Here is a 27,978-nt window from a genome sequence, read left to right on the forward strand (position 1 = left end):
AAATAGCCAGTAAGCATACAAAAGAGGTGCTCAACCTCATTAGTCATCAGGAAAATTAAAATCAAAACCACATCCAGCAGAATGGCTAAAGTTTAAAACACTGGCATAAGCAAGTGTGGGGAGGACATGAGCAAATAGAACCCTTGCAGATTAGTGATGGAGTTAACATAGTACAACCCACGCGGGAGAGCTGTTTGCAGCTGCCCAAGGCCCAGCAATTCCACTCCTAGGTAGGAGAAGAACACATATGTCCACAACAAAAGACTTGTATAAAAATATTCACAGCAGCCTTCTTTACTGCCACAAAGTGGAAAGATGAACACTAAGGGCTGTTAATAAGAGAACGGATAAAAGAACTGCGGCATATGCATACAATGGAGTACTATCACACAGTAAAAAAGAGTACGACACATTCACCTAACAACATGGAAGAATCTCAGAAACACTAAAAGGAGTGAAAGAAGCCAGACACACAGAGTGGATCCTGTCCGATGCCATTTCTATGAAGCACAAGAGGCCAAACTCCCCTACGGTGCAGGCGATCAATGGTTGTCCCTGTGTGGTGGAACAGGAGCACGAGCGGGTGCCCGTGTGTACGCATTTTCTGTATCTATTTTGCGTGGTTACAGTTTCTACAGTTCGATGTACAGAAGTGTCAAAATGTATTGAACTGAACACTTAATATCTGAATCTTATTGTAAGTCAATTGAAAAGAACTGATTAAAAACCAAAAACATTAAAAGAAAAATGTTCAACTCTTAAAAATCCAGAAATGGACAGAGTAATCTAAACGATGAACAGAAGTAAGTGTAGTGGTGAAGGCGAGCATGGGCCCCTGCTCTGCTCGGCTCTGCCCCAGGGCTGTACCAGTGAGCGCCACAGTGAGGATGAGCGCCCAGCCACATACTCGTGTAATCCCCACATAATCCTCTGTGGATGCAAAATTATCCCCATTTTAGGACGAGGAAATGGAAGCTCAGAAGTCTACCCCCACAGTTGCCCAGAAAGCAGATGAAGCTGGGGCTTGAATCAAGGTCATTCTGAGGCCATGGGCCACTCTCATCCCTGCGACAGCACTCTGCTTCCCTGCCCTTGCAGCACAGGTGGGATCTGAACCGTCTTTCCAGTGCAAGGACGTCTTCCGGTCCTCACAACAAATGCACAAGACGTGAGGGCAGGCACTGGATCTCCGCTGTAAAACCTTCAAAGTTCTGGCTTTTTATCTAGTAACTACCAACTGCATATGCTTCCCAATTCACCTCTGAGTCAAAGAACATACACAGCTAGCAGTAATATTTGCCTCCATACCATAAATAATTTTCATTACATTTTTAAAACTACGAGATCATTCATGCCACATATCTACCTAACCTTTAAAAATTATCTGCTTAATAAAAGTCTTTCACATTCCAAAATGCAGGTCACTTCCCCACCAAAAGGTAAGCTTCCACAGCAAACTGCAGCCCATAATGGTAAGAATCTCCAAATGCATTACTCGTAGGATTACAGCAGATAAACTGACATCTGCTGTTACAGTTTAGAAAATGAACTATAGAATTGGTGGTAAAATGTATCTTTTTCTTTATTCCCCGACTCCAACAAAAGGATCAGAATGGAATCCACTAGCCAAGGAGTCAGGGGAGGAAGACGTGGACACAGACTGCTAGAGGGTCCCCTCCTTGCTGAACTAGGTCCGGGCAGTGACCCGGGGAGAAGACGGGAAGGAGCGTCAGACATCCTCATGTGTTCAACACGGACAGGAGAACGTTTTCTCCTTGTCTCTGTGACCCACCTTCGCTTGCTCGAGAGCCAACAGTTCTGACATCTAGGGAGCTTTTTCTCCTGTCTTTATGTTTGCCCGACTGATTATCTGTGGAAACAATTAAATGATAAATTACCTCTGCAAAGGGATTTTTTTTTTAACATATTAGGAAAATTACCAATCTAAAAGTTTTAAAAAACAAAATTTAAGAATCAAAATACCATTTAGGATGCCACAAAAATCAACACAGTGCACAGAAATGAAGACTACGAACAATTAGGTTTTAAGGGAAGCTGACTTTCTCAAAGTGTCCCACCTGGTTCAGTCATAACCAAGTGCTTTACAGTCTCCAGCTTACATAATTACAGAGCCCCATGATGCAAAAACTAGCAGAATAGGAGACTCTCCCCTATTATACTTCTATACAACTGAACACGAAGGTGGGGAATTTTTTATCCCCATCCATCCTTCCCTCAAAGGATAAAAAATCTTTTTATGCAAGTTTCAAAACGTCCCAGGGAAGAGTGTGCCCCTCTTTTCGAGGGTGGTACAGGGAACACTGGTTTCTCTGACCCCACATCCCGGGGATGGCACCACTGCTCCTCGAGGCTCCAAGCAGGGCTTGTCTTTGACTCCTCTCTCCCCCTGACTCCACACCAATCAAGGACAAGGCAAAGCTGACCCTCCTCCCTGTACCCGCCTCTGCACCTGCTGGTAGCCTCACCACCCTGTCCCCATTTCACAGACGAGGAAACTGGGAGCCGCTGCACAGACGAGTGATCACACAGCCAGCGCTCGGCTCAGGTCTCCCCACCACAGCTCTGTCTTCTCTGCCTCCTCACCTGGAATCCTGCTCACAACCAGGACCCAGATGCAGGCCCTTGGTATTCCTCCCCACCATTGAGAAGCTTCTCTACTTGCTACATCCTCCTTTGTGTGGGCACAGGCAGTGACCTCGTCAAGGTTACTGATGGCCTCTCGCTGCTACATCTGAAGGACACAATTCAGTTCTTACCTGACTTGACTGACCTGTGGTTCTAGACAACTGATCACTCTTTCTGGAAACTCCTGGTTTGCACAAGTCCATGTTGGCTTTCCTTGCATTTCTTACTATTCCTTCCTAGTTTCTGTCATGATTCCCCCTTCCTCAGCACCCCTGGTTTCCCAAAGGTTCAGTCCTTAGCCTTCCTTCTCTCCTCAGACAACACATTCCTCCCCACAGCTGTAGCTAATTTCTGTGTCACGTCTTATCCCAGGCCTGTCTCCTGAGCTCGACTTAGATCTGAACTGGCCACCCCTCAGGCACTTCAAATGAACTCATTATCTTCACCAAAGCCACTCCCCAAATCCACTCTTTATCCCAGGTCACTGAACAGCATCTACCTTTTTGCTGAAGTTGGAGACAAGTCGTCTATGACTCCCACCCCATCCCCGGTTCTCTCCCTAAAACGGTCAGATAAATCTCCAGATTCAGTCTCCTAAATACCTCTTTAATCTGTCCCTGCTCTGTCCCCATCCTGGCTCAGACACTTGTCATCTCTGGATTATAACAACAGCCTCCCTCATTGGTCCCACAGGCCCCAACCTTGCCCCCTTCAATCCATACTCTAAAGGCAACCACGTGACCCTTCCAGAACCAAAATCTGACCAGATCACTCCCCCGAGTCAAACATTTTAATGGTTCATTATTGTTTTGGGGATAAGACTTAAATTCTCCAGTGTGGCACCCAGAGTCCTGTGGTACCTGGGCCTCCTCTCTCCCAGGTACCTATTTATGAGGTGCTGGTTCACCTCCCAAACCTCTACGCCTTGGTACAAACTGCTTACCTCCACTGAGCAACGCACCTCTCCGTGCCGCCACCTTTACCTGGTTAACTCTCGATCCTCTTTGAAGATGCAGTTAAGATGCAGTTCAGGTATCATCACTTTTGGGAAATCTGCCCCTAATGCCTCTCCACCCCATCCCAACACTGAGTAACCGCCGGCTTTACTGTCAGTCTTCCTCACCAGCTGGGAATGATGTGAGGGCAGAAATAATCTCCATCTCCCTTTCCTAGGTGACCGGCACAGCCAGCACGTAGCAGATCCTCAACAGACATTTCTGCCTCTCCAAACACCTGCATATGCCTGTGCACAAATCAAAGTACCACTAATACAACCACTGAGTGCATGGCTCCCTTACTCGAAACCCTTCAGCACCTCAGAGATAAAGAGGAACTTGCTGGCGGTCAAGGACAGGAACAGTCCGCTTGCAACAGCCTGCCTGTCATCTCTCGCTTCCCTGACCACGCGTGGGCTGTGTCAGCACAGCTGCTCCCCACTGTCTCAGCAACAGCCTTGACATCTGCTGCATCTGCCTCCGACACATGGCACTGTGCCCTCCCCAAACGCCCATCCTTCCAGTCACACCTCCTCTCACCCACAGGCAGACCCCAGTGTGTCTCCTTCCTCTGAGCTTCGTGGAGGGCAGTGTCCACACAGCTGGCTGATAAGACTGCACTGCGAACTTCTTGTTCCTTCACCCTTCTCCCTTTTCGCCACTCAACAAACATACACTGGGCACCTACCGTGTGGCAGGCTCTAAGTCAGGCGTTAGGGACGGGACAGTGAGTAAGGTACGGTTCCCATCCTCGAAGAGGGTGGTCCAGAGGGGAACAGAGGCGGGTGAAGTAAGAATGACAGTAATGATTTCCAAGCGCAGAAGGAGCCCCGAGGAGGAAGCAGCGGAGTCTCCTCTGAGAGAGGAGCTGAGCGATGCTCTGCAGATATAACCCAGAAGAGGAGGAAGGCACCCCCAGGAGGAGGCAACTGCTTGTCCGATAGAGCAGAGTGTGGCCGAAGAGCGAGGAGCGGCGCGTGTACCGAGGCCGGGGCTGCGGCCAGTGTGGAGGGAGACGAAGCAAGCCTTCATTTCTACTCCACATTTTACAGTGACTTTCCCTCTTTGTAAATACGAGCTCTTCTTGCTCCCGACAGCCCTGACAAGAAGGCTATGCCCCAAGTCCCTATAGCACTTTGTTCTTAAACAACTTTCTCCTGCTCCTGCAGGGAGTGCCCAGCTCTTGGCAGGGACTCGGGATGGCCGAGGGGGCGTGCCGGAGGGGGAGCCGGACGTCTCACAGGCCGCAGGCCCTGAGGCAGCAGCTCGCTCAGGCCCTCCTGCCTCGGGAGTGCTGCACAACCACCGACGGGCGGGAGGATGCTAAAGAGGCCTGCGCAGACCTGGGCTTGTTCAGCACTGCCTGCAACTTCATGTCTCTGCTCTTGGCCTCCTGTTCTGTAAAATTTGACCCCTCCACACTGCCCATCTTTTTAGTAGAGGGAAGTCAGCAACATTTCCTTGGCCTGTGGGGTAAGTCCAGGAAGCCCTAGAGAAGCCCTGAGAGCAAAGCCATGCAGCCGTGCTCATGAACAGCCGCCTCCATCCCGACACTAACGCTGTGGTCCGCCAGGACCGGCTCCACCTGGGGTGCCAGGAAGCTGAGAACCAGGCTTCTTATGTGACTTGCCCAAAAGTCACTCTGCTGGGAGCAGTCTTTCAGAGAGCTTTCTCAGAGATTCTCAACCATTCAAGGGCTTATGGAGTGCCTCCTCTGCACCGGGACGAGACCTTCTCAGGGTCTCACCCACCGACCACCAAACTGCCAAGTCTGCAGCGCTTGTCAGCCCTGGGCTCGCGTCAGTCTCACAATGGTAACTGCCTCCTCCTCCTGAGAAAGCGCCCTTTCTCCAGATGCAGAGCAACACTCCTTTTAGGTCTGTGAGGCTGCTATCAGTGGCCCCAACCCCGGCGGCACATGAGAAACCTGCAAAATATGCTGAAGCCTCTTCTCCATAGCACCTTGTCATGTTACTGGCAAGGCCTTTCCTGACCATCTCCTTGTCCCCTGCACCCCCACCCCCACCCTGAGAGGAAACGCAGAAAGCAGGTTTTCACAAGCAGAGACATTCACCTGGCCTGGCACCTGAGGCCTGTGCAATGAGTTTTGGTTGAATTCTGCCCTGGCCTGTTTTTTCTCCTCTACACGACGGCAATCTTGGTATTCTTGTCTCTGGTCCCTGCTTCCATGTAGTCTCCTACATACAGGCTCCAAAAAGCTTCTTCAAGCTCAGATGTCAATACGTTACTCCCTGCTCGAAAATTCCCACTGCCTTCAGATGAAAACCCTAATTTCCTACCTAGCATCTAAGGATCCTTCATGATCCCAACTCCTTTCCACACTGACCTTTTATACCAGTCAGAATTTAATCCTGCTCTTTCTGGAACACACTCTGTACTTTCCTTCTCTGGTGCCTGTTTTTATTTCTGGAATGCTTTTCCTCCCACAGCCCTCTTCTTACTCACATTCGCTTCTCCCCTGTCGAGAACTTTTCCTTCTTCTTCTGAGTCACCACGGCACCATGAATCCTTCCTCACCCATTACTGACCACTTCTTGTCACCTGCTATGTGTCCCCTGGTAGCAATGTCTTTCTTGTTTTCACATCAAAGCCTGATTGCTCTTGGCACGCCCACAAGAACTGTCCCAACGCGTGCTTCAAAGCCTCTGGAGTTGACCATTTGGATTAGAAGGCCAGCTCTACCACATCCTAGATGGACATCCTTGGCAAACCATGAAGTCTTTCAGTTCTCTTATCTGTAAAAAGGGAACTTCATCTATAAAGGGTCTACCCCATTGGGTTATTACCAGGCTTCAGTTAAATGCCCTCTAAGTTAAGCACTCAGCACTGTGCCTTGTACACAGTCAACGCTCAGAAAACCACACAGGAAACATGCCCAGAATGAATGAACGAGCTGCTCCGGCCCTGCTGAAGGCACATCACCAGCAGCTGAAGGGATGCAGACAGTCTCCTCCTCGGGCAACCAGAGCACGGCCTGGGCAGGGCAGGGCGCTGCACCGCGTCCACACGGGCTTGCAGGAGAACCTCTGGTGTGGAGCTGGCGTGGAGCTGCACCTGTCCCAGCCTGGCCCCTCGTCCGTGAGGGCCAGAGCAGGAAGGCGGCCTGCTGAAACCATGACTTCTGCTAGAAGGAAACAGGTGACTTCAGGCCAGGGGAAAACACTCCCAGTATCACAGATCTGGGAGGACCGGATCTTGTCCAAGGCACAGGTCCTCACGAGCCAGACATGAGGTGAGGCAAGTCTGACAGGGTCCACCTACCGCCCTGAAGTCTGGTGGCGGGAGTGTCCCTGCTGAAGCTCTGTAGTGACAGCCAGCACTGCTGCCTCTTAAAGCACAGATCAGGCCAACAAAGCACACTCCACTCAACACATCTTCACAGAAGTCCATGCATTTGAAGTGACCAGTTCTCTCCCCACAGGCTGAGACCCGTCCCAGGACACCTGTCAGAACTCCCACCAGTGCTCAGGTCCTTTGACTCATAAACCAGCCTGGGAATCAGGGAGAGAGATGCTGCCACGGGGCCAGGAAAACACAGTCCCACCTACGCACCAGGCAACCTTGTGAGAGGGAGGGTCGGGTATGATTTTTTTCAAAAGCTCAGTGAACCCTAGGAATGAATAGGGGGCATCATACCTGTATGGGTGTCAGACTGAACACATTCAGTTATTTTCTCAGCCTAAAAATGAATTTTAGAAGCCATTAGTTCTGAGCCTAGCTGTGCAGTGGGGGAAATCTTGCCGGGCCGCGGGCTCTCCTTACATACCTTATTGCTGCCATTGCACACTCTGATAATGGACACATAGTGTCTAATTTTTCTGCAAGTAGAAAACAAGGCATTATTTCTCTCCTGGCTCCCTATTCTGATGGATATGTAGCCATCTTTTCATTATGAAAAGAGCTCTCTCTTTCACAATACATACAATGCTTTGAAGAGAGCATTTCTATTGTTTGTGGCCAAGGCCATCAATAAACGAACAAGAGTCTACAAACACCCTCTGGTGTCTGTGTAGAAAAGAGGCTGACTCGAGTTAAGACAACAAAATCCTTCCAAGTCTTCACAACATACAATAAAAAAATACCTATGTTTTAAAAAATGTACTCATGTTAACCAACCAAAAGCCTTTAATTCCCTGACACGTTTTCATTTTCACAACCATTTATATTGATGCTCTTCTTCAAGTTCCAACAGGCAGCCTGCTCCCAGCCGTTCATGGAAACAGCCGAAGGCCACACTGGGGGGCGTTCACATTTAACTCGTTTAGCTGCGAGTCTTAACACAAAGCGACTGGGGCTCAGCTCAGAAGCTGCTGACTCTTCTCACATAATTATTTATTGCCCCTTTGGTTTGTTTCAGTTTTTCTCCTTGGCAATCAAATCCCTACATACTTCTCCCAAAATTATTTGAAAAGGACATAAAAAGGCAAAGAATCAGAACAGAGAGCCCACACAGACCCGTCTCCCCGAGGCCATCGCCAGCTGGGAGCAAAGCCTGGTGACCAAGCACGTGAGCTGTGCAGTCAGCGCAGAGCCCTGCGGCCGGGCCACGGACCTGGGCCGGAAGCCTCGCCTCTCCAAGCCTCAGCTTCCTCATCTGTGGAATGGAGATGATCACAGGGCTGACATCACAGGGCTGCAGTCAGGGTTAAATGAAGGGACGTCTACCAGGCACTGAGAGCCCAACCCAGGGGGAAGGGCAGCTGTTAGAACCACCACTGCCTCACCTCCTCCTCTTCTTTTTTTCCTTTTTTCATTTTCATGACTGAGATCATACACCAGGTATGATTTTATATTTTGACTTTTGCAATTATCAAACATTTTTCCTCGTAATTTAATTTTCTGATAATTTCTAATGGTTGCATATTTGATTGCTGGGTGTTCTACAATTCATATTCATAATTTTCCACTGTTCATATTATTTAAGGTAGATTCTGAGACAGACCATATGAAATTTTTAGGCTCCTGATATACACTGCCTTCCAATCTGTGGTCACATCTGCTTTATATGAGTTTCCATAAGTGATAATATTTAAAATACTTTTATCTAATTTGATAGTTCTGTGCAGAAATAACACAGGCTATCGAGTCAGATGGAAATCGTTTACATACAGGGAGTCCACCCGTTAGTGTTCTTAGCACACAGCTTAGAAGAGTGACACTCAGATCTAGATACTTTAGTCTCCTACTCAAGTTAAGTCTGGTGGCTCTGGGTTGCCAGCTGGAGGGTCAGGCTGTAACCACAAGGAACTACCCTGGAAGGCTGCTGTTTGATAATACCTGACCTTGTTACAAGTCTTTCTTATAAATTTCTGCATGCAGTTTTTTACTTAAGCATTTAAAGCAAATTTTGCAATAAGCCAAACATGGTATGTTGACTCGAGTACTTGTTTTTTCCACTTACCCTCCCTGTCCAGTGACAGGTATTATCTTCACATTTTGTTGTATATTATCTCCATTTTTCTTTTTGGCATAGTAAATTCCTTGCCACTCCTATAAATGGAATGTAAGCTTCATTATACACTGCGTTCCAAAGCTAAACCCAAGAACATTTTTCACCTCAAGTTCCAATTCATTTACCATTGCTACTAAAGCAATTAGGATAAAAAAAAATCATCCCAACCCCAAATGCAATTTTGGATAATCTGACAATTCTCTCTCAACCTTCTGAGAAAGGCTGAGAAACAACAGGCAGACGAGGTTTATGGAGAGGCATATTGGCATTATTCTCCGTCTGAACATCATCAGAATTTCTCCACTGCCCCTAAAAAATTCCAGTTGATTGGATACCAAGAATCTGACACTCCAAAGCCCCTGCCCCCCTTATCTGCCCAATTCTGAGTCTCCACTTTGGTTCCCAGTGCAATCTGGACTCTCTCCACTGACCATGGTACCACTGTTCGCCCGGGGCCAGCTGATTCTCAGCAACACCTTCTGCCCAGGAAGACCCAATTAGAAAAGCCATATATTCTTTCACTTCAAAAAACTGCCCAGCTAAGCAGTCTGTCCTGCTTCAGTGTTGCCAGCGAACCAGCTGGTTACTAACAAAGGACAAACGGCAGCTCTTACATTCTCCCCCAGAACTTGGGAACATGCAAAACAAATGACCAGGTCCCTTTTTGAAATAAAGCAGTATGGAGGCAGATAATGCGGTCATCTTTCAAATTCTCTGCTCATAGCATAGATAGATTTTAGAGAACAGGTTTCCTGCTGTTTGAATTTGAGGCCCTTTGTACCTGGAGCCCGACAGCATAACTCATGAGGCAAGACACTGTTCACCTGGATCTGGGTAGATGCCAGGGCCGACAGCTAATTCAGCTCCATCTCGACTTGCTCTCCCCAGTGAGGGAGATGGGCCGCTTCTCTGTAAATGCTGTTGCCAGGTCAAGGAGCACGAGAGCCATCATCCCTGGCTCCCACCCCACGGAACCTCCCAACGAAACCCCTGGCTGACCCAGAGACATGGGGCCTAACCGCCAGACAGGGGAGGCCCTGGCAAATCCCTTCAAAGGCTGCTGGGGTCTGGGATGGCTGCTGTTCTGGCTGCCACGTGTGAGGGCCCCTCTCCTGGCCAAGGGAGGGAACTGGGCCTAACCTGCGCAGTGTGCCTGAGATTCTGTGGGTCTCTTCATCCATCTCAGCCTTCATCTCTCTTTCCAGAGGACCTGCCTCTGTCTCTAGTAAGAAAATCATCATTCTCAACAGAAAAGCTGAAGGCAAAATAGGATTCGAGCAGTGCCCATTTTTTGTTACCACCCTGAGGGCACTACTGGGCCCTCACAGCTGGCCTGCTCTTTCCCTGTTCTCACTGTAAGGCCATCTTGTGTGCTCAGAGCCATGGCAAAGCAAAGGACACAGGCCCATTCACGGTGTTTTCAAGGGGCCCAAGCCAAGTGGGAGTAAATGCTTTGTAGAGCCCCCTCTGCCCTCTATGCAGGCTGCCTTTTCGTGCTACAGGACAGGAACAGGCCAAATGCCACAAGGGAAGGGCATCACTTCCACTGGGGCCTCCGGACAGTGGGCAGGACAGCAGGTCACCAATTTTTCAAATGTTCTGAATAATCAGATTAACAGTCACAACCCAACTTCCAAAAGTTAAATAGAGCCCAGCAGAAAAGCCTAAGAATAACTAAGAAAAGCAGTAGCCTCTTCCTCCTCATCATATTTTAAAACCTTATGAGGTGCTGTCAGAAGCCACTGTTCAGAGAGAGAAATGACCTTTCAGACTGAGCCTGCCTTTGTCTACTCCTTCAGCACCATGATTATGTGACTTCTCACACGACTGTGGAATGACTCTTTTATCTGTTTTGCACCAGGAATAGGAGTGCTCCAAGAAATCTTTATTGTGCTCTTCTTTCTATACCAGGATCTAGCACAGTGCCTGGCATTCAAAACATGCTGAATGAATGAACGAGGCTTAGAGAATGATGGGCTCAGGTGTGTTCAGAGAAAGTGTCAGCTCACTAGCAATCCTTTACCCAGGACTACTTGCCAACATCTATTACCACTTAGAAGATCGATGATTAGAAAGATCAACTTACTTATTACTAAAGTGAAAACAATGATTTTCAGTGTCAAAGTTACTCTGCTTATTGGCTGATTAGGTTATATACTTTCTTGGCCTCAGTTTCCTCATCTGAAAAATGGGCATAACAGGTGTACACTTCCCCAAGCTTCTGGGAAGAGTGAGCCTGAGATTACCTGCCCGAGCAATGCTTAGTGCTAAATCGGCTTCCTTCCCTCTCTGTTATGTGAACGTAACAAGGGTACTGACCTCTTACTTACCTTGCCTATCCTGATGCATGAATTTATAGTATCGAGCAAATCAGCCTTTTTTTCATTTATAGGCACTTCTGCTAACTCCTTCCCTATTAATTCACCTGACTGATAGCCCATTGTTGTTTCAAATGCCGGGTTTGCATACTGGGGAGAGACAAAAGAAAAAAAGTCAAGTGAATTTAAAAAAATTTTGAAGAGTGGTGTTTAACCTAAACCATCATATTTTTCCTCAGAAAGCTCAGAAGCCTGACACTCACTATGATGGTTCTAAAGCCACAAGGGCACAAGCCCAGAAAAACCCTGGTGTCTGGAGAAGGCTTTGCTCTGGCGACACCAGGCTCGGCTCGCTGCCGTGTTCTCCTGAGGCTCCAGGGAGGGTGACACTGGCAAAGAGAAGCCGCATGGAGACAGACCCTGGGCTGCTACAAAAGGGCTGTTTAGATTATGATACAGTGGAATAAAGCACCAGACTGGGAGTCTGAAATGCCCAGGCTCTACTCCCACTAGTCACTTAACCCCTCCAAGTCTCAGTCTACATATCTGTTTAATGGGAATGAATCATTTATTTTGTCTCTTTCATATGATGCAAATGAATAATGTTTTTGGAAAGCAGGCTATGAACTAGGAAGTGTTTGCAAATGTAAGGTTAAATTTCAAATAGGACTGTAAGGCTAGAAGAAAATGGATGAGAAAGCTGTGTGTGTGCTGATAACAAATAATGATGATGATATAACAATAATCATACTGTTTAGGGCCTGTTTTCCTTGCCAGGCACTACAGTAAGCAAACTCATTTAGTCCTCAGAACAGCCTTATAAAATGCAGGCTGTTGATAGTGTTAATATTATTCCCATTGGTACAGATGAGAGAGCAGATTCAGATAGATTAAGTAAACTGCCTGAAGGCACTCAGCTAGAAAGGGGCCGAGGCTGATTGGAACCCAGGCCTGACCTGACACCAAGCCCGTGCCCTCAACCACCGGCCCACGGTACATCTCAGGGCACAACTCCTGAATGTCCGCATCATCAGGTCTTAGAAATTACTAGTTAGAGCAAAGTGAAGAACTGGAGTGCTCAGAGTTAAAATCAAAGTGGAGCTAGTTCTCAAACAAAAGGAACATTTCTCTGGCACAACTCCCTCCCTGTTATCTAAAAGTACAAGCCATGTTATCTCAAGTCACTTACACGAACCCACTTCACTAATAATGCGTAATCTGTTCAGTAATTACTAGTTTATTTTTTAAATTCTGAGTAGTTTCTTACAAATTTCTGTAGGTGTAAACTCTCTTCAGAAACGGGGAAAGGTGAGCGTGTGTAATCCTTATGGTCAGAGCCTCTCCTTGTTGAAATAGTCCCTCCCCCACCCCACCCTAGAAATAACCCTCTGGACAAAAGTCCCTCCTTGCTAAATAAATAAACAAGCAAAAAAAATAATAACAATAATTGCAAATGCCATTATTTCTACAGACTATTTTCTAGTATATTGAGTAATTATTAGAATCTTTTCGTACCCATAGGGAATTTATTTTAAATTGCGTATTTTATAGATTTTATTCTGACAATCTTCTAAGGAAAAAATTAGTCCCTTGAACTTCAGGAAAAGAAAACAACATATTAGAGGAGTTCAAGCCTAAAAATGCAAACAAATATAACCAGAAATCCAGACGTACAAACTTCCAAAATAACAAACCTGTATAATGTGGTCTTCACTTGTAATTTCAATTGCTTCTTGACTTTTCTCTAATGCAGTGAATATTGAGTTACAAGCCCTTTAGGGTTTGGAAAGAAAAAGAACTGATTAATGTAAGTACTTCAGAATATAATACAGTCTTGGGATATTACATTAATTTATTTAAATGTGTTATTTGATTATAAGGGTAACAAATGCTAATTTAATAAAAAGAAGAGGCGAAATACCATAAAGCAAGAAGCACACACCTCCTGCAAAGCCACTACTTGGAATCATGACTATGCACAATTTGGTGCCTTTCCTGCCAATCTAAGGACAAGCTGATCAGGTGCAACACATGCCAGGGTTCAAATCACAGCCCTTCACTGGCTGTGGGACGTGACTGAACCTCCTTGGTTCTCCCTTCTCACCATCTGAAGGGTCCTCATGAGGAATTGTGAGAAAATGGAGTCAAGAACTCCACACAAAGCCTGGGAGAAAGGAGGCAGCCAACCGTCTGCAGCTATCGTTTTCAACAAATTCTTTCCATAAAATTGGGATCATCGAGATCACTATCTTTGTTCCCTGCTTCCACTTAGCCTTGTATTCTGAGCACTGTCCCATGTTCTCAGTGTTTGAAAACACTTTTTAATTGCACAGGTAACTATTTTTTAAAATTAGAAAATAAAAATAAATGAGATACTACATCATACGCACTAGGATAGCTATAATCAAAAAGACAGATAAAAACAAGTGTTGGTGAGAAACCCTCATACTCTGCTAGTGGGAGTGTAAGATGGTGCAGCTTCTTTGGAAAACAGTCTGGCAGTTCCTCAAGCTGTTAAACGGAGAGTTGCCATATGACCCAGCAATTTTACTTCTAGGTAGACATCCAACAGAAATGAAAACATACGTCCATGCAAACATTTATAGCCAAAAAGTGGAAACAACCCAAACGTCCCATCAACTGACAGATGGATAAAATGTGGTATATCCATACAAAGGGATATTATGCAGACATAAAAGAAAGTCCTGATACATGCCATAATATGGATAAACCTTGGAAAACATTATGCTAACTTAGAAGAAGCCAGTCACAAAGGACCACATATTGTATGATTCTATTTTATATGCAATGTCCAGAACAGGCAAATCTATAGAGAGAGAAATTAGGTTAGTGGTTATCTAGGGCTGAGGGTAATGAAAACATTCTAAAATTGTGGCAATGGCTGCACAACTCTGTGAATACACTTAAAGCCACTGACCTGTGCACTTTAAAAAGGTGAATTGTATAGCATGTGAATTTTATCTCAACAAATCTGTTTTAAAAGAAATGAGATCAAATCATCTGAAATTCCAACATCTACACGTATCAGTTGGTGCTGTAGGCAATTACTTGTGTAAATACACATGTAATATATATATTTATAAGATCACACTCTCCAGTTTCATAATCTGCTTGTCCCGAACAATATACATTAATATCTTTCCATGTCAGTAATTAGTTCCTTATGATCATTTTAATAACGATATAACATTCTATTATAAAGTTATGCCATAATTTATTCAGCAAACTCCCCGTGACTAGACATTTAGGTTGCTTACAGTTTTTTTCCTTGCATATGCTTCAGAAGATGAAAAAAAGAAAGCAACTACCTACTTGTTCATGAAGTACGGAGATTACATTAAGAAAACTAACAATTACAATGCTTTCACATTATTCCTGGTATTACCGAACTGTCTAGCTAATAAGACAAAGCAGCTTAGCCAATAAGCTTATTTCTTGGCATACAAAAATCAAGAGATAGTATGTGAATTATACCTCAATAAGGTTGTTATTTAAAAAAAAAAAAAAGCAAGAATCAAAAAACAATGAGAAGTAAGTTCCCACCTCTGATATAACAAGCTTAGATGGATCTGTGAGAAGCCCTACTGCGTTTTCTCACTCTTTTAAAATTTTTGCAGATCTGGTAAATAAAAAATGGTATATCATTTTCATTTCTTTACCAGTGAAGCTAAACATCTTTTCATGTTTACTGGCTGTTAATCTCTCCTATAAACTGCCTGTTTACAACACATCTTTTTTAATTTTTTCTACTGCTTCCATTTTTAAACTGTTTCATCAAAGCTCTTTACATATTTAGGATATTAACTTGTCTGTCCTGTGTGTTATGAATGTATTTTTCCCAGTTTGTTATTTGTCTAAATTTTAACATTATTTAAGGCACTTTTACTGAGACAAGTTTAACATTTTTATGTTGCGTAATCTGACTCTCTTCCTTTATGAAGTCTGGCTTTTACATTATGCTGAGTTTAAAAAGACTTCATCATTCAATTACATATGTTCAATTATATTTTCAGTACTTATGTGGCCCTACTTTTTAACATTATTCACTGGGAGTTTATTTTGGGACTGGGTGTGAGATTGAAATATAACTTAATTTTCTTTCCAAGTAGTTAACAAGTTGTCACAATTCTATTCACTGAAAAGTCCATTCTTTTCTGTGTGGATTTAAATTGCCACGTTGAACACATATGCTATGTTCTTAATTCTTAAATATACTTATGTTTCTTTCTAGACTTTACACTCTAGTTCACTGATCTGGCAGCAACACAAAGTTGCTTGTTATAGTTTTTAGTGCATTTTAATATCTGGCAGAACAAGTTTCTCTCTATTGCTCCCAATTCTCTAGCCCCACACTTCCCCCTTCCCTTCATGTTTGCTTATCTCCCTTTAGAGCGGATACCTCCTGGCACACAGAGAACAAAGCAGAACATGAGGACAGACAATGATTATGGTTTTTAAAATGTGGGTTACAACCTAAAGGACTACGTTGCCATTTGCTGTTTGTGAGATCTTGGATATAAGTCAGTTAACCTCCCTGGTCTGTTTCTGCATCATGATTCAACAAAATAAGCACTAACATCACCTCCTGCTCCCTCTAACATGCACCTAACTCCGCTCTCCTCTGAGAGAGGGCGGTAGCCCAGTTTGCTGTGGGAGTGCCACAGCCAGGCTGCAGAAGACTCCGGAGAGAGGACAAGGCAGGCCCGAGGGCAACCACCCATCTCAAGTTTCCCTGCAGTTTGGCAACAGAAAGGAGCTCTTCTGTAGACCTTGCCCAGAAACACCTCTGCTCAGCAGCACTTCTCTGCCTCCTCACACTTCATTTCACTTGGGCTACGAAGTATTTCCTTCCCTGCATGTGGAACCCTGTGCTGGTCCCCACTAATCTCAATACTCCAAATTCTGGTCCCCTTCTCTCAGCCCTGGACACATGCAAACTGAATGATTTTGATCCTGGTAAAGGAAATGTTAAAGAGCAGCAGACCATCCAAGGAAGAGACCTAGGATGACAGAGCTATTGGCCTTTTTTCCCTTCACTTCTGTCGACTTCATAATTTTGCTAATTTTTCTGCTTTTTTCACTCTGCAAAGAACTAGGTTTCCACTCATTTCACTTAAAAAAAATGTTTAGCAAGAGCAAATTACAAAATGCTTATTGTAGAGAAGAAAACATGTCACCCACCAGAGAGAATGCTAACGGGCTGGGTGTATATGTACGTTTAAGTAATTTTTTTAATCAAAAAACAGATTAATTCAGTATATATACTTCTGCATCCTGCTTTTTCATTTGCTATTTATTTGGAGCTCCATCTTTAACTCTGAGTCTCCAATCACTAACGTGACCACCTGTTAGGCATTCAGGCAGACTCCAGAAGTCTGTGTGAGGAGAGATGCCTTCCCACCACCCCATCCCATTTCAGTAGGAGGTCAGTTACAGCCAAAATGTAGCTGCCCACAGCCGAAGTCCTCTCCTGCAGTGGTGCCCTGTGTGATGTGATGGGCTTCCCAGAAGCAGCAGAATTACCTGAGTTTTAGCTGTGATCGCACCTCTCCAAACTCCAGCTGGAGCAGTTCATTGTAACAGGCCATGGGGCTGGGGTTTTCTACATACCTCTACAAACAGAAAGGGGATTTTGTGGATAAACAAATGTGCACCTTTAAATTATTATAATATATATATAAATCATTCTTTTCAACAGACTTCTCCAACTTGGTAGCTGAAATCTAAAAAATAATTTATCTTTAGTGATGAACCGGAAATGAGAGATGAAAACATACTAGTATCAAATTTGCTTTTAAAAAACAGCACTTGCACAGATCTGAGAATATATTTAAAAAACCACTGAGTTGCACACTTTAAATGGCTGATTTGATCAACTATACCTCAATAAAGAAAAAAAGAGACAAGACAGACAGACAGAAAGAAAAACAGGCAAGGCATTTGCTGGAAAGAGAAAAAAATTAAATTAAAAAATTAATTTAAAAACTATAGAATAACCATTTAATGGAACAGCACACAGCTGTTAAAAAGAATGTGAATATGTACTTACATTGAATGATGTATGAGATATATTGTCACATGAAATGAAGTAGAAATGGAGAACTGTATTATAATTATTTTATATATATCTTTTATAAAAGTAATATTACATCAAGTTTAAAATAAATAGCTGAATTGCATGGTATGTGAATGGTATCTCAATAAAGTAGTAAATAAATGGAATTAGAAAAAAAATAGGGCTTAAGAATACTTTTCTTTTAGTGCCTTGAAGAGGATTTTTTGGTGTCTGTGTGTCACTGGCAGAGGCTAGAACAAGCAGAAGGAAGAAATTTAATAACTAAAGTTCTATTTATATTAACTTTCAGAATTTATTCACTTATTCAAGGATAGCATATGTCCTCTTTCAAGTTGTGCAAGCTCACAGTAAGCAAAAATACGCTTATACATATCTGCGCAGCTGCATCTCCCAGAGGTAACTCCCACTCAGGCAACATTTTCCTATATTAACTTCAAAGGGCAGCTCAACTAAGCTGACAGAGGATTACCCTCCACAGCAGAGGTCTTGGCGGAGCCATGGCTTTGCCCAGTCTGTCTTATTGCTGTGGAATAACCTTTACATAATGGAAACATCCCAACAAAGCAAATAACATATTATGAGAAGCCTGAACCCATTCTACCACCAAATTATATATTTCACAAAGACATCTTAGAAGTCACTGTGCTCTGTCATATAGTTCCATTCAGATGTAAAAAAGACAAGACCTCTGCAGGCCACTACTACAAGCCAAAGCTAGGCCAATCTGGGACATGGGGCATGGGGCCCTTGTGGAGCTCCTTCTGTCACCAGTGAAGCTATCCCCCTGTCTGAACAGTGATCAGGGTCTTGTCTGTGTGTCAAGCAACCTGAAAAGCTAGCTCCGGGTTTATGCCTTAAAAGCTACATAATTCTCATCGAGGCCCTTAACCTTCCCGAGCCTGCTTCCTCACCTGCAAAACAAGACAATACTGCTCCCACCCACCCACCTTAGATGACCATTGCAACTCTAACTACAAACTGCTGCACAGACATAAAGCACGGCAACTGCCGTCCCCTAGAGGAAAGGCAAGGCCTGCTGGCCATGGGCACGATGGGCCCCTGCAGGGCAAAGCACAGTCCTTCTCACCCACAGAAGTCTGAGAGGTGACATGCCTACTAGTTCCCATCAATGGAGGGGAGGAGAGTGCTCCCTGCCATTCACTCCTCAGTCAGCTGTGACCCCACAGGAACACCCAAGAACACTGCCCATCTGCCCGGGCGCCCCCTGCTGACCCGGCAGGAATAGGGAGAAGAGGTTTCTGGGCAGTGTGTGCCCACTGCCAGCAGACAAGGGGTGAGGGACTTGAGATAGACGGGTCCCCAGTGTCCAAGGGCTTGCTTGGACTAACGTGCTCTGCAGGCAAGATCTTGGGACACGAAGACATGCATTATGTATAATGGCTCCCACACATGCAACCAGTTTTCACTGGGTGTGAATGTACATATTCAAACTTTTTTATCCCAAAGGTGGACATCAAGGTTAAAATGAGCACATGTGACTACAAGTACAGCATCTTGCTCCTGCTGTCTACCCCTCCCCGTCACTACCTCTGCTTTGTTCTTACGTCTAAATATCCTATCTTTCCTGCCCTTCTCCAACTTTCACTCATGTCCCAAGGATTTCACAAGTCCAGAGATCTTCAGGAATCAGGCTGCCATTCCCTCTGCTTAAACAGCAGCTGGTCTCCTCTCTCCAACCTATCAACCCATCCCACACAAGGGGTTGGGGCCACAAATTCTGCACACTCCTGAGCTGACTCAACCTCACTTTATCCACAGCACATTACACCCACCGACCTTGCTGGGCCCCACCTAGTGGTTCTTAACCCTTGGCTGCATATTAGAATTCTCTGCAACCTTAAAAAATAATACCAGTGGTGCAGGCCCCTCCCCACACCAAATGAAACAGGATCTCCACCAAAGCTTTACAGGGGGCTCTAATGCACAACCAGTATTGAGAGATACTAAACCTGAACCTTTGAGATTTTAGTTGGCAGATGCTCCAGTGCCAAAGAGGCAAGCAGGTCTCCATCCACTCTGAAAACCTGGGCAATGGCCAATCCATAAAATAGCGGACTGCTCCCTGAATCCCAAAGATCTCCCTGCAGTGATGGCTTTCAGCTCGAGGGCTGGGCTCAAGCCTGGGCGCCACTGTCTATCAGCCATGAGACTGGGGAGAATCACCTTCCCCCTAGGTCAGGATGCTCTGCTCTGTCACTATGCCCTCTGTCAACTCAGTATCCTTCTGTAACATGAAGGTGTGGGACTCTGCATGAGAAGATCAGTTAGCACGCATGGTCTCTGAGGACTGGTCACCCACATACAAAGTGGTGAGCCTGCTGCTACCTCCGTATTCCCTAAGTCATGGACCTCTAAAATTTTAAAGCTTCTGTGCTCCACAGGAAAATGTACCGAAACACAGTTCCAGCAAAGGCTTCAGGGGACATCTTGATTAAGTGGTACAGTTGAGAGGGGTGGGAGTGTGTGTGTGATGGTTATTTTTCAATTTTCAAGTTAGCTTCCTGATAACTCAATTATACTAAGAAAATACAAGGGCCATGGTTAACTAGACTTTCTACCAGGATACGCTTTCCAGTCCTTGCAGCTTGCTGATGGAATTTTTTGTGCAGAATTTCAAACACACAAATTTCCAACACTACGTCTACAAACCCCTACAAATAAAAAGCTTAATGACTTCCAAGGGCTGTAAGTAAGCAAACAACACAAGGCAAGATGAATAATCTAGGCCCCAAGCTTCATTAGTTTCACTAGAAAGTAGAAGCATCTAAAGCCCTTGTTAAAAAGAACAGACAGTTTTGCAGCCTAAGAGTAATAATATAACGATCCTCCAAGTTACCTGGGGAAGTTTTTTTCCTCATGAGGATGCTTTCCCCAACAGCTTAGGGAGGGATGATCTAAAGATCCACTGGGAATAGGTGATCTACAGTTTCCAACCTGGGATTCTTAAAGGAATGCTCACCTCCATGCCGGCTGACTTGGTTGTTCCCACGCAAGTTAACATGGATGACTGGAGGTCAAGGAATGGGGACAGGAGCTGATACGTGTGTATGTTGTGGGGGGCGCCGGAAAAGGAGACCCACAAAGCTATATGTAATAATAAAAATCTAATGTGTGCTTTTATATAAAATTACGTGTGTATAAAACAAAATCCTAATCCACTTTATCTAATGTTGATATTGGAATTTCTGTGTTCCTTTCGTCTGCATGTACTGGCTACCTCTTTGTTCCTTTATTTATTATTATTTTTTTGTTCCTTTATCATTAGCCTTGTTTTATCACTGTCTTACAAAGTCATATAACTGAACTTCTGTAACCCAATCTAAATGGCTTATCCTTTTAATGGGAGAATTCAGCCCATTCCCATGCCCTTGATTTTACTCCTATCTTAGTGTTTATGACGGATTTCACACTGTTATTTCCTATTCCTTGGGTCTTCCTCCCCATAAACCTTGAAGACACCTGGGGTTTGCTCAGTCTAGAATTTAAACACTGAGCTGTCACTGGATGTTATATAATGTTATATAAGTATATACGAAGATAAGTATTCTACATTATATGCACGTATGCACACCTGGGTATGGACATACACCCTCATTTTTTAAAGTATTTATGCTAGGTATAACAGTTAAGGTTATTTTAACACACTGAAAATATTATTTCACTGTTTTCTATTTTCCATTTATTGCTGCTGAGAAGCCAGCTGTTAGTCTGCCATTCTTCTGAAAATAATTTTTTTCTCTGAGTTTAAGGTCTTCTCTTTGTTTTGTTTTTCCACTATGATGTGTCCTCTTTGTATTTACTCTAGTTTGGTATTTTGGAATCTGTGGACTATAGTCTTTCTTCAGTTCTGGAAAATTCTCTTCAAATATACTGCCTTTTTCTCTCTCCTGTCCTTCTGAAACTCCAGTTACATAAATGCTAACCCTACACACTGTATCCTCCACATTTCTAAACCTCTCTATTTTCTATTTTTGTATCCTTGTATCTTTGATAATTTCTTCTGATCTACTAAGTTTTTAAATTTTCAGTTATTATATGTGTATTTCTCAAAATTTAATTATGTTCTGCTTAAAATTTGCTGTGTCACTTTTTATAGTTTTCTATTCCTTGCAGATATTTCCAAGCTTGCCTTGTCTTTTATTTCTTGACATGTAATAAGTGTATTTGTTTTATAACTCAGACCTGAAAATTCTAATTTCTGAGGGGTGTGTGAGTCTGTTTCTGCTGTCTTCTTCCCCTCCTGCCAGTTCTTAGTTGCAAAGCCTTGCCTCCTATGGATTGGTTAATGCTGACTGAGTGCTACCTGCTGCCCTTGAAAGATTATTTGCAGAGTTTCTCTGAGGCCAAAGAAAGTGTCTTCCTCTGGCGAGAATTTGTATTTGCTTCCGTCAGATACCTGGGAGTGCTACCATCCAGAACTGCCGTAAACTAAACTCAAGGCTTGAGGTTTCTGGTCTACCTCATTGATACTAATTTGGGCTATAAATCTGCCCAACAATCTGCCGCATGTAAGCTCTTTCTATCATGATTCCCAAGGCTCACTGGTAACCAGCTGACCAAAGCCTTCAGGAGCCCTTTGGCTTAAGAGAAACCAACGGATTGGAACCAGGGGTGGAGAGAAAGGGAGCCATCTCAGGCTGGCCTTATTTCCAGAATCCTTGAACTGGCTTTAAGATGCATGTATACATATAAGCATTATGACAACACATCCTACTATGGTATAACTTTTAATGAGTAAGCCATTAAAGGAGATTTTACTACATTTAGATGACTTTAGGTAGGCATAGTTTTGAGAGACTAAGAAAGCAAAAGTATTGTGGATTATTAGATTACCAGATTACAAAGTTAAGCCAAACTATAACACAGCACGAGGACAACAATTTTTCCCTTCAAATTAATTCAAAGCAACTATTGGGCTCTAAACTAAGATAAGGTCATTTCTCACACTGAATTATACTTGCATAACAAAGATGTGGGTACATACCCTTGTAAAGCCAGCAGCAAGGAGGGACATTACGGATGATTCTTCTCTATCAGCCCTTCAAAAGAACACGATGAATGGTTAGAATAAGTTTTTATCAATTACATCTCACCTCTTTAACTATTCACTAATTTACATAATATCATTTGTCATACAATTGAGTACTTTTAGATGAGTTAGATTAATATACAAATCAAAAGTATAAAGTTGAAAATAGTTTTCTGCTTTAGTTTCATATTTGGCTTTTTGGTAGTATATATTAATGCTTGAAATACAGAGATTACACCAACAGTCAGAATGTAGTAGTGACAATATACCTATTTGAGGTGTAAAAATTTTAATTTAAACTAAATTATTTTTATTCTTTCCTTACCTCCAATTTTAAAATGAAATGTAAGTTTCCCCTAATTATGTTTAATTCAAATCCTCACAGATATTTGAAGTTAGAAGTCCCTAAGAAATATGCCTGAAAAATAATCATCCTTTAGGAACGAAATTCTCTCGTAGTCTGCCTATTTCTAAAGTGAAAGTCAGTCCAAAATCATAAAACCTAGTATGAGAGTAGAAACTCCTGCCATGAATTTAACTGGCAAAGTAAAAGAAAATAAGAAAAGAAATGAAAGCTTAAAGGAAAAAAGAAAAGCCAAACTAAATAAAAAGGGTGATGCCTGTCACAGCCTGCAAGCTGTTATTCAGGCTTGTTAAGAGCAAGAATTACACTGACACTTGAATCTCAACATAAAAAAAGAAGAGGAAGAAGAAAGAAAGAAGAAGAAATCTTACCTGCGAACTACACCAATAATAACTGTGTTTTCTGAGAGTTTTGATGATCTGATAGACCTTTAAAAAAGAGTTTTTAAAATAAATTTAAAGCAATTCTTAAAAAAAATAAATACACAAAAAATTTTCGTAGAACAATTAAAGGTGGGGGAGGGGTAGAAGGGGGTGCAAAAGATCCCTTCATACTCTGGAGTCACCCTCTTGGCTACGTGATGTTTCTCTCTTTGGGGGACAAACTCCTAACCAGCATCCTTGGTAACCCTAACAACTACGGGGTGCGAAGACAACAGCTAGCCCAGGTGATGTGTCTTCCCATGGCTCTGGCCTTTGTTAACCTAAGCTGTTTCAGGTGGAGAATTTTCCCTACCTGGGGTTTATGTGAGAGGGGTTATTTATCCCGTCCCACCAAAGGACAATGCAAGTTTACGTGTATTACACAAGCTATGGCTGCCATTATGGTGGGAGTGAATAAGCCCAAGGGTCAGCTCTCCATTGCATTCTAAGCAGCACAAAGAAGAGTTTCTAGGTAGAATGCACATAAAAACAGTTACAATAAATATTCAAGCTAGGAAACGCAAGATAATCTTATCAGTTAGGAAGAGGAGGATCAATGCCTGACAGGAAAAATGAAGAATGAAAGACAGGTGGAGAAGAGTAGAAGACATTGCTCCACTGAAATTACCCAAGGACTACAGGGCTCCCCACAGGGAATGAATTCAATCCTCCCGGAGAAGCAGCTTCCCAGGAAGCCATGCGGAATGAAAATCCAGCCAAGAGATCAGAGATAAATGTGACAGGAGTGGAAAGAAAAGGAACTACTCCACTGGAGATATGCAACGGCTTCGACCCGTCCTGCTCTGGGGAAGAAAGCAGGACCTGCGGAGAAGGAGGACCAGGCCGCAGGAAGAGGGAGGAACTTGGCCCCTGGACTGAAAGGAAGAGGACTCACATGGGAGGGTGACTTCAGAAGGAGGAGAATGGAGTGGACCAGGCCCAGGCTGCCCCAGCCAAGTCAGAAGCACGCTGGCCTCCTGGAGACCGTGTCCAGGATGGGACAGAGAAGAGCTGAGACTGACTGCATGACTTCAGTTCTGTTAGTTCAAGAATCACTTGTGTCACTTCTGAATCACAGAACACAGAAAATGATTTGAGTGACTATTTCTCAATTCTCCCAAGGATGGTGCATAACATAACTGTTTCAGATGCATAAGAGAGAAGTCAATTCATCATCTACAATGGATGCGTCAGCTTTGGCAAAATTGCTCTGTAAAGGGCCAGACAGTAAATATTTCAGGCTCTTCAGGCCATACAGACTCTGTCACAACTACTCAATTCTGCCACTGTGGCCTGAAAGCAGCCAGAGACAATACATAAATGAATGGGCCTGACTGTGTTCCCCTTTGCCTACCCCTGCCTTAGGGCACTGGGGCCTAATTTTCTCATGGAACTCAGCTTGAGAAAGGCTTAGAGTCCAAAGGTAGACTAGATCTGGGGTAGGGAAGTAGCTCAGGGATGGAAAAGTAGCCCTCGGGACCAACCAGTCTCATGGGACAAGCGGCTCCCACCTCTCTCTCCCCCAACATATCCACCTCTCCCAGTGTCCACTCTACTCCTCCAGCTTCCATCTGCTTCTCCAGAGGGAGCCAACCTGAAGGGCACTCTGCATGGCTGTACTGGAGGAGCCCTCTCGACAGGCCGCTGCAGGGCTTGCTGACCATGTACCAATCCCTTGTCCAACCACAGTCTCCCTGCCTGAAGAGTAGCCATGCTCACCTTCCTGGAGGAGGAGCCACACAGGAAGGGCTGTTTAAGCTCGGTAGGGTGACTGACATGGCAGACACTCACACAGACAAGGCCAGTTCACTTTCCAAACCTGTTGGTTAGTACTCACCCTAGCACTAATCTTAGCTAAGGAAGGAAAGGCGTGGACTCACAAATGGTTATTCCCACGACTTCTCAGGACACTGTATTTGTTCTTATGTTTATATTTCTATCATATCACCAAGGTTTAGAGGGAGAAAAGGCAATTTAAGTGTGCAGCCAACCATCTCAAACCAGCTCTCATCTGTTTACAAGAAAAATAGAGATCTAAGTGGAATAATAGCAAGTGAGAAATCAGCAGATGATCTCAGTAATAGTTTTGGATACAGGGATGGGGGCACTGGGCTAAGGACAAAGTTTGGAAGGAAAGACCAGATTTCCTGGAGACAAGCTGATCCCTGCAAAGGAGGTCTAATGCTATATGAAAAGGCAGAGGTGTATTCTTAACTTTTTCCGATCTGCAAGAAGGCAGAACTGGCTAGGAAATAGTAAAGTCAGGAGTCTGGGTTGAAAAATAACACTCTTTACTTTAGAATTCATGAAAACTAAGAAAGAAGTGATACATCATCATCAAAATGCATACCCAGACAGTAGGAAGGAAGATTCCAAGAAGTCAGAAAACAAGATGGGGCATGAGCCACAGCATGAGGTTCTGAAAGGCTGCACAAGCATGCTGGGAAGCTCTCAGAACCATGCTACGTGGGGTAATATTTGGATTTGACCTGATTATGCATAACAGAAAACTCCACAGAATAGTGGCTTAAATAGGACTTGTCACCCACATAAAAGAGGTGCAGAGGCAGGCAGCCCAAGGCTGCAAGGGCACTCCACAGCATCAGAGCCTGGCTCCTTCCATCCTATGGTTCTCTATTATGGTCTGTACGTGGTTTCTTCCTCATGGTCCAAGATAGGTGCTGAGCTCTAGCCATAATATCCACATTCCAGACAGCAAGAAGAGGGGTATGCACTCTCCCTTCAAGGACACTTTCCAGAAGACGCACATGTCACTTCCATCGGCCAGTTGCAAGAAAAGCTAGGGAATGCAGTATATTTTCTAGGTGGTGGTATTTGTAGCTAAACACCAGGAATTCTATTGTTAGAAAAAAGAGTAGAAATAGGTATTAGGGGGCAACTACCAGTCTCAAGATACACTAGGCAACTACAAATAATTCTGATGGTCTTCACCTACAACTGGAAAAAAGGCCACATTATGGAGGCTTACTTGTTCTTACAAGAACATAATAAAGCCCTTTAATGAGTTAAATTTTACAGGGGAGGGTATAGGTCAGTGGTAGAGTGTGTGTTTAGCGTGCACGAGGTCCTGGGTTCAATCCCCAGTACCTCCATTAAAAAAAAAAAGAACCTAATTACCTCTCCACTACAAAGAAATTAACACAACACTGTAAACCAACAGTACTTCAATTTAAAATTTCATTTAAAAAAATGAGTTAAATTTTACAAGAGCGCAACTCCATTACTTGTACTTTGCCACTGTTCCCTCTGCCATGTGGGATAAGTTTCAGGCTGAAAAGAATGGAATTTGCAACAGTAAAAAGGATCTGCAGACCAAGGTAAATTCAGATATTGTATGAAAGCATCCGGCACTCTGAGTTCAATCTTGCTTCTGCATTCAATATAGATTTTAATCCTGTTAATGCATTTTGGGTTTCTGTGAAGTGCTTTGTTTCCTCCATCTCCCTTTACAAAACGTTTCCTTTCATTCCAGAGCTCTGCTCCTGTTGCACAGAGAAATACATCTTCATTTCTTCTGAGTACACTAAGCACATGTCTTCTAAAAGGGTCTTCAGTTTCCTATAGAGAATAATTTTCTTCATCCGTAAGGCTGTTTTTCCCTCCTCCCATAATTTGGCAGCTTTTTACACGTCTCCATCTCTATGCTGTTTGCCCATCCTTCAACGGCAGTGACGTCAACCTGGCAAAGAGTCCTCAGCAGAGAGCGTCCAGGGAGTCTCCCTTGCACCCTTTTGCTAGATGGTCGGCATTAGCAGCCGTCCTCCTCTCAGGTCTGGGCTTGCAGGTCAGGTCAACAGGTGCAAGTTCATGCTCAGAGAGCACTGCCAGCAGGCATGCACAGGTCTGCTTCACAGAGCAGATTCCTGGTCTGCTCTCTCCCATTCTCTAGCTAAACCTGAGAACTGGTCCTGTCTGCTGTTTTGAAATTGCAATTATGTGAAGGACTATTCTCAGGCTCCTATGCCTCTGCCTCTTCTTACAACACGGTAGGAAAAGCACATCTTCGTCCATCTCCGTCTGCTCCCTGTCTTGGGTTTCCTGGTAGATGTAGGAAGTAAGAGAAGGGGCAGCAGGGACAGCACGGGCTGGAGGCAGGCCCCTGGCCAGTGCACAGAAGTGCTGGTGCTGGGGTCTGGTCAGTGCAGCTCCAGCAAACTCGGCTCAGCAGGACACAGTGGGAGTGAAACAAAGCCTCTTCCTACTTCCTTCCTTCAGGGCTGCTGGTATTTCAGCTTCAGAGGCTGAAGTATGCAGAGGACGTCCCAGGAACAGGCTTCTTTGTAAGTCCCCACAGCACAAGAGGTACAGTGGGTATTCCTGTCCTTTTCGGTCTCCCAGCTTCTGACGTATCTACCATCTTATCTTTGGTTTGTTAATTGCTGTGGTCAGTTTTTGTCTCTTTTATAACCTTCATGGGTTGTTTGATAGGAAGTTGGGAGGAGGCACTGATACCAGGTACCGCACAAGATGGCCCACAACAACCTCACAGCTGGCTGACTTGCTTGAGTACTTCTGTCTTCTGCTCCACTCTCCGGCTGGCAGCCAGAGGGATCTCCCATTACGCTCTGGATGCTCCCCTGCATAGAATACAC

General features: G+C 44.1%; 1 protein-coding gene and 1 long non-coding RNA gene across 4 annotated transcripts in view; one reads left to right on the forward strand and one right to left on the reverse strand.

Annotated features, from left to right (window-relative positions):
- PDE8A (phosphodiesterase 8A) overlaps positions 1-27,978 on the reverse strand; it is a 117,089-nt gene that overhangs the window by 21,352 nt on the left and 67,759 nt on the right. For 2 of the 3 annotated variants that reach the window (XM_032469012.1, XM_032469010.1), the window contains exons 4-12: positions 23,315-23,371; positions 22,535-22,589; positions 16,977-17,065; positions 13,127-13,205; positions 11,445-11,582; positions 9,064-9,152; positions 7,429-7,480; positions 7,299-7,341; positions 1,793-1,870 (exon numbers count right to left, since the gene is read on the reverse strand). In XM_032469012.1, coding sequence (XP_032324903.1) covers positions 1,793-1,870; positions 7,299-7,341; positions 7,429-7,480; positions 9,064-9,152; positions 11,445-11,582; positions 13,127-13,205; positions 16,977-17,065; positions 22,535-22,589; positions 23,315-23,371 — 680 coding nt within the window. The remainder of the gene's footprint in view (positions 1-1,792; positions 1,871-7,298; positions 7,342-7,428; positions 7,481-9,063; positions 9,153-11,444; positions 11,583-13,126; positions 13,206-16,976; positions 17,066-22,534; positions 22,590-23,314; positions 23,372-27,978) is intronic. The other variant, XM_032469011.1, reaches the window with a different exon arrangement.
- On the forward strand, positions 1,134-26,816 carry LOC116660224. The gene is made up of 3 exons (XR_004315629.1): positions 1,134-1,144; positions 15,071-15,075; positions 26,744-26,816. It is a non-coding gene; the product is annotated as an uncharacterized LOC116660224 (long non-coding RNA).

Source organism: Camelus ferus, chromosome 27 (genome assembly GCF_009834535.1).
Source record: "Camelus ferus isolate YT-003-E chromosome 27, BCGSAC_Cfer_1.0, whole genome shotgun sequence".
Lineage (NCBI taxonomy): Eukaryota > Metazoa > Chordata > Mammalia > Artiodactyla > Camelidae > Camelus > Camelus ferus.